This window comes from Hyaena hyaena, unplaced genomic scaffold (genome assembly GCF_003009895.1).
Source record: "Hyaena hyaena isolate Hyena2069 unplaced genomic scaffold, ASM300989v1 scaffold_72, whole genome shotgun sequence".
Classification (NCBI taxonomy): domain Eukaryota; kingdom Metazoa; phylum Chordata; class Mammalia; order Carnivora; family Hyaenidae; genus Hyaena; species Hyaena hyaena.
In genome coordinates this window covers 2,840,823-2,852,883 of record NW_024080703.1, presented here as the reverse complement: position 1 = coordinate 2,852,883, position 12,061 = coordinate 2,840,823, and the positions used below count along the sequence as shown (strand labels likewise).

Sequence of the window (12,061 nt, the reverse complement as noted above, 5' to 3'; positions counted from 1 at the left end):
TCCTGCACTTTTAAAACACTATGCAGATATACTGTTTAAATTTCCCAAAAATTTATAGTTCTTTATACCTTCTGTAAAAGTAACGAAAGAATAATATCTAATCCAATCAGAAGGTGCAATTTAGATTAAACCAGAGGATCTAAACCTCTAGTCATTATGACCAAGACGATTTATTCAGGAGCAATATCAGTCAGTGTCATGGTCATCACGGTCCTAGTGGGCTCCAGGTGCTCCCAATAAAGGCAGAGAAAGATATAGGGTGAAGCCACTGCCCCCCATTTCCAAAGTTCCAATAAGGTTTCAGGTAGAGGGGTAGGATGCAGACTAATGCCCCAAGAATAGCTCTCTCCTTGCAGCTACTTTCCAGAAAATGAATAGGAAACCTTTAATTAAAGTCAACTAAGTCATTCGGATGACTGTACCTTTAAAGAGCGGGTACTCAATGAACTGCCCATTCAGTGGGCATTTTTTTTTTTTTTGAACCGAAAGGAAACTTTATTTAGTCTTCTTGTTAAAGTGATCTAGTTTAAAAATGAGCTAAGGTTAAGAAAAAAAGAAAGAACATGAAACCTTTCAGACAGACAGACAGACAGACAGACAGGGCGGGGTGCTGGAGAGGGGCCTCCTTGTCAGATCTTCTCCATCTTGGAGATGAGGTCATCACAGATTCGGGTCAGTTCTTCGTTTTCCTTAGTCTTTTGCTCAACGGCCTTCTCCAGGGACTGGATGCGCATCTGCTCCTTCCTCAGGCTGGCCTGGAAGGCCAGGGCCTCTGCCTGGGCCTTGCTGCGCACCTGGGCGATCTCCTCGTTGGCACTGGAGACGCAAAGGGCGGGGCTGAGATGGTCCAGGATGGGGGTGTTGGGGGCCTCCCTCCCCAGGATTGCTAGACTTTTCTTCACCCAGCCCCACTGCCCACCCCCCTCAGTACTCACAGCTGGAGCTTCTCCTCCGCGTGGGCCTTCAGGGCCTGGTACCTCTGGCCTTCCTTTTCAATTCTCGCGATGTAATCCTCCACACACTTCTTCAGCGACTCTTCATTCGTGCGGTACCCCTCGATCACCTCCTTCTGTTTCTCGAATCGCTTAAACAGGTCAGAGAAAGACTTTTCCATGGAGCTCAGGTCTGCAGTCAGCTGGTCTTTTTCCTTCAGAATCTTCTGGATTTCAGCTTTTGCGAGCTCTTTCTGTTTCTGAGCCTCCTCCATCGCCTGGTACACGATCCCCTCGAACCCGTCCATTATCTTCCCCATCTCCAGGTTCTTTGCGTGGAGCGTCTCACACCTGCTCCTCAGCAACACGTTCTCCTGTCGTGCTGCTTCTACCGCGGTGTCCAGGTCCTTCTGGCTATACTGAGGCACCTCCACGATGGAGTCCACGATTGGCCCCATGGGAAGCAGGGGACTCCCAGGCCGGAAGACACATGGAGTGGCGTCCAGCACGGGAGCGCCCAGGCCTCCCAGGAAGTCCAGCTCCAGCAGCTTCGCCTCCGGTGGGCTTCCTGAGGACGGCGGGGCCACGTCCTGTGCGCTGCTGGTGTCCGGGGCCATGGGCACAGGTCTCTGAGGGCTATCCTTCAGGAGTGGGTCAAACTTGAGGTACAAGGACTGTTTCCTCAGGGCTGACTCCTTAAACGAAGAACTCCCGAACTGCTCCAGATAATCCACGTCAGCCCCTGTGCCTAGAACCTCCGCTGGGTCTCGGAAGTGCTCCTCATCCAGGTCCGAGGGGGGCTCCGGCCCGGGTGGAGGGGGGGGTGGCGCTGACGCAGCGGCGTGGCCCGGAGCTCCCTCCTTGCCCGCTGTGCCCGGGGTCCCTGCCGCAGTCTGTGCCACGAGTATGTCATTCCCCGAGGCCGAAGGCATGCTGTGAACCACAGCATCTATCTATCTATCTATTTATATACATTTATGTATGTATGTATGTATGTATACATATTTATATATACACAGAGCGAGTTCAAATAAATCCATAGTTGAAAAAAAAAATATTTTGGGGGCATTGGTTAAGCGTCCAACTTCAGCACATGATTTCACGGTTTGTGAGTTCAAGCCCCGCATTGGGCTCTATGCTGAAACTCAGCCTAGAGCCTGCTTCAGATTCTGTATCTTCCTCTCTCTGCCCCTCTTCTGCTCACATTCTCTCTCTCTCTCAAAAATAAACATTTAAAAAATTTTTTTAAAAAGATTTTGCAGTATTACAAAACGATTCATCCTAGAATATGTAAATGGTGTGTGCTCTCATATACTCAAAGTAGGGACCTATGAAAAGGATATTTTTCAAATATGTGATGACATGAATAAAGTACTAGCCCATTGTCCAGCGATCATGAGGGATGAGGTTATGAGTTTCTGGCCCTTGACAAGGTAGCTGGTGGCCCTGTTAGGACACTTCTACTCTTCCAACAGCCAAGTTGAAACCTTGACTTCATCTCGGTTTTCCGTCTTTAATTTCTTCCCTTTGGTTGGTCCCAAAGTCACAGATTATACCTTCATAACTTGTCTCAACTTTCACTTCGTCTTCTTTGCACGCTCATTCCCACCATTCAGTGTTAACCCAATATATCCTATGTACCTATTTCCTGACATACAGCTCATCTCCAATAACTGGGCGCCCAAAATAATAACATTAAATCAGCATTTACTGTCAATCACGTTCATTATATTTATCTATCATCTACTCTGTAAAATTATGGATAAGAAAACTAAGGCTTACAGTGGTTTAAAATTTAAATTCTAAATCTATTTAAACTTCAGATGATTTCCATGGGCATGCAGGAGGGCGCTTGTGGGGATGAGCACTGGGTGTTATATGGAAACCAACTTGACAATAAACTATTTGTTAAAAAAAACACAAAACTTCAGACGATCTCCCCCAGGTACCACTTGCTGATCCCAGTTGCCGTGCTCTGCTTTTGCTCATCCCTTTACGGAGAATACCCGCCCTCAGCCATGTTGCCTATGTAAGCTTTATGCTTTCTTCAGGCTCATAAAGTGAAGGTTTTCCTCTATGAAACCTTTCCTGCTCCTTCAAACTAGATATAATCTTTCCGCCTTGTAAACCATCTAGCACTTAATGTCCCTTTCATACAGTCCTCGAGCTCATAAAAGTAATCCATTTGGGGCACCTGAGTGGTTCAGTCAGTTAGCGTCTGACTCTTGTCTGCAGCTCAGGTCATGATCTCACAGTTGCTGAGTTTGAGCCCTGCATTGGGCTCTGTGTTGACAGCATGGAGCCTGCTTGGGATTCCCTCTCTCTCTCTCTCTCTCTCTCTCTCTCTCTCTCTCTCTGTCCCTCCCCTGCTGGTTCTCTGTCTTCGTCTCAAAATAACTAAATAAAAACTTAAAAAACAGAAAGAAATAGGATCCATCTTTATGCCTCTTGTAGCATTTGACTTAGTTGTTAGATAAGTAAAGTGGATAATTGAAAATAATAGTGAAAATGAGTGAACTGTATTAAATATTTTTGTAAGCAGACTTTACAGATTCCTAATAATGAAGCAGACCGAAAATTTGTATAAGAGATTATCAAAGGACATGACAGGAATCTGACACTGGTTCAGGAAGAGATAATAAGAATCCAAATCAGCTGTTTCTGGAAAAGCTTTTTTAAATTTTAAAGCTTTTAAAGTTAAAAAAATATATACTGGTATCCTTAAAGGTGAGTTTGTACCATGAAGGCTAATGTGCTATTTCTAAATGCATTCATTTAACAAACACCTGCACAGTACTTTGGGTCAGGGGCTCCATGAAGGCCCTTGCAAATATTTACTAGTTTGTTTTTTATATGAATCTTGTCAGGTAGGTTCCATTATTATTATCACTGTTTAACAGACAGGAAAACTCAGAACTTAAATAACTTACCCAAAATCACAGTATTGTAAGTGACAGAGCAAAGATTCGAATCAGGACACTTTTCTCCACATCACCTTCTTAGCCACCTCGCTATGCTGCCTCTATTTTTTTTTTAATTACACAATAAATCTTGTACTTCTAGTTGAACTTATTTTTAACAATTTGGAAACTCTGAAGTCTCCCATTAATTAAAAAATTATTTGACAGAGTTTCAGACCTAAATAAAAGTTGCAAGAGTGGCAGGAAGAATTTGGCTGAATTTTCCAAATGTTACTATCTTACTACATTGACTTTACCCTGTTCTCTTGCTTTCTCTCAATATTTTTTTTCCTCATCTGTTTAAGACTAAGCTGCAGACACAAGAACCCCTCAATACTTCAGTGCATTTCCTAAAATGAAGGAATTTTATTACATGGCCACAGTACAATGTTCAAAGTTGGCATTTTCACATTGATTCATGTTTAGCAGGGTTAGGCCATAATATATAGGCCTTATTCAGCTTTCACCAATTGTTTCCATAAGGTCCTTTATTGCAAAAGAAATTTCAAGATCATGATTTGCATTCGATTGCCATGTCTTTAGTCTTTTTAAATCTGCAACTGTTCCTGAGTCCGTCCCTCTTTCTCTCTGCTGCACATCATGGTGCTGATATTTCTGAAGAGTCCAGGTCAGCTATTTTGTAAAATGTCTCTAATTGTCAGGTTATCTGGTGTTTTCTCATGATTAGATTCAGGTTAGGTGCTTTTGCTCCCTCTGACACATTTGGTAAACTGGCCATTGTAACATCAATTGGAAACACTGGTAAAATAAAATAAAATAAAATAAAATAAAATAAAATAAAATAGGCTAAAACAAGCACAAAGACAGGTGACGTTATCATGAGTTTGGCAGAAATGGAACTTTTCAGTATCCCTCCACATCATACCATAAATATGGTCTCAACCATTTAAACAGAAAGATTCTTGAAATAGTAGTTTACATTTTTATTTAGGAATCCCTGAACTGTATCTTTTTTGTCTGTTTCAGTTACATATTCACTAAATAATTCTGATCTGGCACTTCTTGAGAAACACCCACCAGAAAAGGGAGTAACCATCGCACAGAATTGGCTCTGATTCTTCAGTAAGACGCAACCCAAGATGGATGGTCATTGAGTGTTGCAGTTCAAAAACCAAATCCTCCTTATACTTGCTTATGAAGAATCAAGCCTTACACACCTGTTAGCCCCCTGGTGAACAGATAAACTTGAATTTCTAAGGCTGCAATCCTAAGACTCCCCTAGAATGGCTGGGATGTGTCAAGGCGGAACCAAGTGTGCCTCCTCTTATCCTGGGTTGCCTCTCACAGTCTGTATTAGGATTCTCCAGAGAAACAGAGCTAATAGAATACATACAGAGATACATAGAAAGAGATTTATCATGAAGGATCGGCTCTCGGGCTGAGGAGTCCCACAAGCTGCCGTCTGCAAGCTGGAGACCCAGAAGGCTGGTGATTCCAGTCCAGAGGCAAAGGCTCTACGAACCAGGGCTGCCAAAGTCTAAGGGCTGAGATGGCTCTCTCAGCCGAGGGAGAAAGCAAATTTCCCCTTCCTCTGCCATTTTGTTCCCGTCAGGCCCTCAGCAGATGGATGATGCCAGCCCACATTGGTGAGGGGGATTTTCTTTACTCAGTCTACTGATTCAAATGTTAATCTCCTCTAGAAACAACCACACAGACACACCCAGAAACAATGTTTTAACAGCTTATCTGGGCTTCCCTTAGCCCAGTCAAACTGGCACATAAAATTAACTATCGCACAGTTCTTAAGCATGACCAATGAAACACAGCAAGCAGAGATTTTCCCAAGAATTAGCACTGTCTAAATAATCGCAGAGATAAAAAATCCTCTCAGAGATAACAGGGGATCGATGCACAATTCCACCAGTAATTTCAACAGACACATTATGCCAAGTGCTCCCCTTTGTAAAAACAAAAAAAGAACTTGTGATCTTTTTACTCGGGGGAAAAAGCCTTTCCTTAATCTTAAGAAAAAAAGATCTTTCCTTAACTTCTTCAAAAGTTGTCTTTAAAGAATCCAGGGTGCCTGGGTGGCTCAGTTGGTTGAGTGTCCGACTTCAGCTCAGGTCATGATCTTATGGTTTGTGGGTTCGAGCCCGACATCAGGCTCTGTGCTGACAGCTCAGAGCCTGGAGCCTATTTCAGATTCTGTGTCTCCCTCTCTCTCTGCCAATCCCCTGCTCGCTCTCTGTCTCTCAAAATAAAGACATAAAAAAAAAATTAAAGAATCCAATACACCTGTTGATGGCAGTCCAAAAGAATTATTTTTTTCACCTTCGTGTGAGATTCTCCTTGCTCTCATATCTCCTCTACCTAGGGGCTACTGCTTATACTGTGTTGTTTTTGTTTTTTTTTTCTGTGAAGTGTATCAATGACAGAAGTACAGAAACTACAATTGACTCAGCAGATTCTACTATGCTAGAGCTGAGATTTTTAGCTTTTGAGAATTCTTGCATTTAGAGTAAAGCTATTTTAAATTCTTAGTGTCAATCCATAGGGTAAATAAATAAAGTATTTTTTCAAAAATTAATCATTTGAAGGGTTTTGTGTGAAGTGAAATCCTAGCTTCTAAGTTAAATATTAAGTGTCCTAATGCTAGGAATTTGAATATTTCAATTCATAATTGACTTTTCTGTTTTTAAAGAAGGCTCCACACCCAACGTGGGGCTTGAACTCGTGCCTTGAATCGAGAGTCACATGCTCTACCGACTGAGCCAGCCAGGCCTCCCTATAATTGCCTTTTTAACTGCTTCACAGAATACACAGAGAAAAGAGATTGCCAAAGCCCACGTCATCAACATAAGTAGAATTATATAAAAGTTCCCTGCCAGTGAGCATTTAAATTTAGATTTATGCATACAATTTAGTTAGTTTACATGGGAGACTCTGACATGAAGAATTCTTTTTAAAAAGTTATGAAAGAAAATCCAGACTCGCAATCCCTTGAATTACCAAGGAATTTGACAATAAGAATTTCTTCAATGCAGTACACTTCACTGTTATGGAATTGTAGCTGTGTTGCTGGCAAGGGCATAGACATAAAGATCAATGAAATGGAATTGAGAACCCATAATCTGTGGCCAAATGCTTCTCAACAAGAATGCAAACACAATTCAATAGGGACAAAATAGTCTTTTCAACAAATGGGACAATTACATATCCACGGGAAAAAGAATGAAGTTGGATCCCCAACTCACACCATATGTAAAAAATGAACTCAAAATGGATTAAACACATTAACGTGGGGCCCCTGGCTGGTTCAGTTGGTAGAACATATGACTCTGAATCTCAGGGTCATGAATTCAAGTCCCATATTGGGTGTGAAGCCTACTTTAAAACATAAAATTTTAAAAGGACATTAATGTAAGAGCTAAAGCTGGTAGGAAAAAAATGGCCATAGTTTGTTATAACCTTGGATTAAGCAATAATTTCTTTTTTAAAAAAGGCACAAGCAATGAAAGAAAAAGTAGATAAATTGAATGTCACCAAAATTTTAAAAATTTTGTGCTTCAAAGGACTCTATCAAGAAGGCAGGGGGGCACCTGGGGAGCTCAGTCAGTTAAGGGTCCAACTCTTGACTTTGGCTCAAGTCTTGATCTCATAGTTCATGGGTTTGAGCCCCGCGTCAGGCTCTCTGTGCTCGGAGCCTGGAACCTTGTTCCAATTCTGTGTCTCCCCTCTCTCTGGCCCTCCCCTGCTCGTGCTTTGTCTCTCTCCCTCTCTCAAAAATAAATAAACATTTTTAAAAAAAGAAAGTGGAAAATAAAACTCACAAAATAGGAGAAAATATTTGCAAATCATATATCTGATAAGGGTTTAACATCTGGATATATAAAGAACCCTTACAGTGCATTAATAAATAGAAAAATAGGGGCACCTGGGTGGCTCAGTTGGTTAAGTGTCTGACGTCAGCTCAGGTCATGATCTCTCAGTTCATGAGTTGGAGCTCCATGTCAGGCTCTGTGCTGACAGCTCAGAGCCTGGAGGCTGCTTCAGATTCTGTGTCTTCCTCTCTCTCTACCCCTCCCCCACTCACGCTCTCTCTCTCTCTCAAAAATAAATAAACATTAAAAATTATTTTAAATAAAAAGAAAAAGGGGTGCCTGGGTGGCTCAGTTGGTTAAGTGTCCGACTTCAGCTCAGGTCATGATCTCACGGTTCATGGGTTCGAGCCCCATGTCGGGCTCTATGCTGATGGCTAAGCTCAGAGCCTGGGGCCTGCTTCAGATTCTGTATCTCCCTCTCTCTCTGACCCTCCCCTGCTCACGCTGTCTCTCTCTCTCAGAAATAAATTTAAAAAATTTTAAAAAAACCACCTCAGAAAAAAAAAGAAAGAAGAAGAACCCAATTTAAAACTGGGAAAGGATTCATAGACATTCCTCCAAAAAAGATATACAACTGGCCAACAGACACGTGAGAAAACTGCTCAATATCATTAGTCACCAGGAAAATGCAAATCAAACCACAGTGAGCTATCACTTCATATCTACAAACATGACAATGATAAAAGAGACGAACAAGAACAAGTGTTGATGAGGATGCGGAGAAGCCGGAGCCTTTAAACATTGCTGGTGGGAACGTCTAGTGACGCAGGCACTGAGGAAAACAGTTTGGTGGTGCCTCAAAATGTCAAACACAGAGTCACCATCTGACACAGCAAGTCCACTCCTAGATGACTGGAAACAGCCACACAAAAGCTTGCACAGTAATGTTCTTAATAGCTAAAAAGTGGAAATAACCTAGTCCATCAATTGATGAACTGATCCACAAAATGCGGTATGTCCAGTGAATGGGATACGATTTAACCATAATCAGGAATGAGGTACTGACACATGCTGTAAGACGAACGAACCTTGAACACTTTACGCTAAGGTTTGTTTGTTTATTTTATGCTAAGCGAGTGGTGCCTGGGTGGTTCAGTCGGTTAAGTATCCGACTTTGGCTCAGGTCATGATCTTGCGGTTTGTGGGTTCAAGCCCCATGTAGGTGCTGACAGCTCAGAGCCTGGAGCCTGCTTCAGATTCTGTGTCTCCTTCTCTCTCTGCGCCTTCCCTTGCTTGCTCTCCGTCTCCCAAAAATTAAGAAACATTTTTTAACATTTTTTAAAAATTAATACAAATGCTAAGGGGAAGAAGCCTGACACAGAAGACCACATAGTGTATGATTCCTTTTATCTGAAATGTCTAGAATAAGCAAAACAGTAGAGACAGAAAGGAGAAGACAGAAAGTGGGGGTAGGGAGGAATGGGATGTGATGGAGAAAGGCTTGGGGTTTCTTCTGGAGGTGATGAAAAGGATCTGGAATTCATAGTGGTGGCTACACAACTCTGTAAGTACACTGAACTGTACACTTTAAAAGGAGGGAGTTTTGTAGTATGTGAACTACATCTCAGTAAAAATAAGTAAAAACAGGAAACAGAAATGTGCCTTTGGATTGTTAATGAAGCACAGAGGATTAGCTAAATTGCCCAAAATTAGCAACAGAACCTCCATTCTGATTTGCAAATCTGCGTATTTTAACCTATTAATTCACTGTGACTGGCTGGATCTAACCTAATTCCCATGCTGAAACTGTCACGTGGCTTCCAGTTAATTACTGAAAATTTATGACAAATTTGGCAGGAAACACTCCCCCCACCCCCACTCACCATGTAAAATGCAGTGACTTGATATTTAAATTTACTTCTCTGTCATCAATGTATTTAGGATCAACTTTTAAGTTAATTAGTATACATTGATTGAATACCTAGCATGTGCCCAGTACTGGAAATGTAGAACTCAAGCTCAGAAAGTCAGGGAACTAGAAACATAAATTGAGAGGAGCACGTGGGTGGGTCAGTCAGTTAAAGTATCTGACTCTTGGCTTTGGCTCAGGTCATGACCTCATGGTTTGTGAGTTAGAGCCCTACATCGGGCTCTTCGCTGTCTGCCTGGTTGGGATTCTCTCTCTCCCTCTCTCTGCCCCTCCCCCACTTGCTTTCTGTCTCTATCTCTCAAAAGAAATAAAGATAGACTAAAAAAAAAAAGAAAGGAAATATAAACTGAGAAATCGTGGGGCTGTGGTTACTGGTTAAAGTCCTAAGACTGGATGGAATTGCTTAGGAAATGCAAGCAGAGAGAAAAAAGGAACTAGAACAGAACCCTGGGGACAGACATTTCAGAGCCGTCAGAAATCATTCTACTAGTGACAGGCACTGATAAGAAGGGGGGTAGTAAATATAGAAGTAGGAGAAGATTACCCTGTTGCTATAAAACATATCTTATTACATTACATTGTTGTTACTTGTTTACATGACTGTCTCCTTTGCTTTTCCCTGAGCTCCGGTTTCTGCCTCCTCCTTCTGCAAAAACGTATTTAAATAAGTCACCACAACCCTCCAAATTGTCAGACTGCAGGGGCTTTCTTCAGCCCCTATTTCGTCACTGTCTTGCATTTGATTCTGCAAACAGACCGTTGCTTTATTTTTTTCTTAAAATGCAGGCATCAAAACGGTGCTTCTTTCCTGGGGGATCGGAGAAGGCAGCTCCTTGGACATGTGCCTGAGGTGCCACTGCAGAACCTTCCTTTCGTCACGTGCGGCTCCCCTCCCCTCGCCCCTCGCCCGCCCACCCCAACCCCCACAGTCTCCGCTGCAGAATGAAGCCCATGCATGCTTCTCTGTGATTCTGCCTCTGTGAGGCTCTACTTAGCACCGCAAACACACACACACACACACACACACACACACACACACACAGAAAAAAGATAAACCGTGATGCCTAATACAACAGAACAATAGTAAGGGAAGAGCCCCGGCTTCCTGGCAACACTGCCTTACACAAGCTTCGTGATACCTCGCCTCGTTCTGGCTCCTTTGCAGAACCTTCTTCCTCTGTGGGCTCTAAATATGGGCATGCTTCTTCTGGTCTCGTCTAAGTCTCATCCAGAGGAACCTCATTTACTCTCATGCTGTCATCTCTCTATATTGATAGCTTATCGATGTCTATTTCTTTTCCAGACCTGTTCCTGAGGTCCAACACGACATAGCCTTCTCGTCCTTACAGACATCTCGAATTCAACGACGAAATGAAAATAGGAACTCTTCCTCCTAAAGACGCGCTTTTCTTCCTATATCCCTACTATCATGTACCCTTTGAATCCAACCTTACCATCTAGGAATCACCCTGTCTCTTTCTCTCTCCCAAAAGCAACTGACAAGGCAAGACCATCTATTCCACCACCATAACGTATTTTAGATCCAATAACATTCTCATTCGTTCACCTCATTTTACATCCTGACCATTCCTTTCCTAAATGGCCATTAAGCCATGGTCCCCCCTACCGCCCATCATGACTTTACTCCAATTAATCCTGCAATACATGTGAAAGAGTGATCTTTCTAAAATACAAAAACAAATACTTAATTCACCAAATGAAAAAAATCTGTTAACCTGTATCATGGTTCCCAAACTGCACACAAGTCACCCTAGAGTGCCATGGTGAACTCACGGGGTTACAGCAGGATGTTTTTAGTTTTTGAGGGAAGCACAGCACCATCTGTTAGACACCATACAAACTACCACTACTATGTTGTTTGGACATAGCTACCTGATGAAGAGAACTGTTGGGTATTTCCTTTGGCCTAAGACATCATGAAAAAATTATGGAGACACTAAAGGTACAATGAACCGAGAAAGTTTGGGAACCTATGACCTACCAAATGTGTTCAAGCCCTCAGCACAGCAGGAAGGGGCCCCTACCCATCTCTCCAGCCTCATGTCTCTCCCGGCCATGCCCTTCCTTCCCCCCAGCCCTGCTCTACAACCCCGCAGACAGGCTTGCCTCTCCCCACGTGTCCTTCCTGCCACCCCGAATGATTAGGCTCTGACATCAAGAGAGTTGAGACGTGGTCTCTCCAGGGTCTAAGAATGAGAGCTCTTCCCCTCAACAGAACACAGAATGAAGTAAATAAATCAGGGATGTCACTCCATAAACCCTATACTGGGTCCATTCTGTAGGTGTTGGACTATTAGAAGTTAGGGGGAAACAAAAGAGAGGAGAGTGGGGGGAGGGGAGGGGAGGGGAAGGTAGAGGAGGGAAGGGAAGGGGAGGAAAGAGGAAGGAAGGGGCAGGAAGGGGAGGGGAGGGAAGGGGAAGGAGGAGTGGGTGGGG

General features: G+C 42.9%; 1 protein-coding gene across 1 annotated transcript; it reads right to left on the bottom strand.

Moving 5' to 3' along the window:
- Nucleotides 1-478: 478 nt before the first annotated feature.
- Nucleotides 479-1,864, bottom strand: LOC120232367 (transforming acidic coiled-coil-containing protein 3-like). Its single transcript, XM_039233062.1, has 2 exons — nucleotides 936-1,864; nucleotides 479-816 (listed from the first exon to the last, which is right to left on the bottom strand). Exons 1-2 carry the CDS (start codon nucleotides 1,862-1,864, stop codon nucleotides 630-632), a joined length of 1,116 nt encoding a protein of 371 aa, XP_039088993.1. The 3' UTR covers nucleotides 479-629.
- Between the last annotated feature and the right edge of the window lie 10,197 nt (nucleotides 1,865-12,061).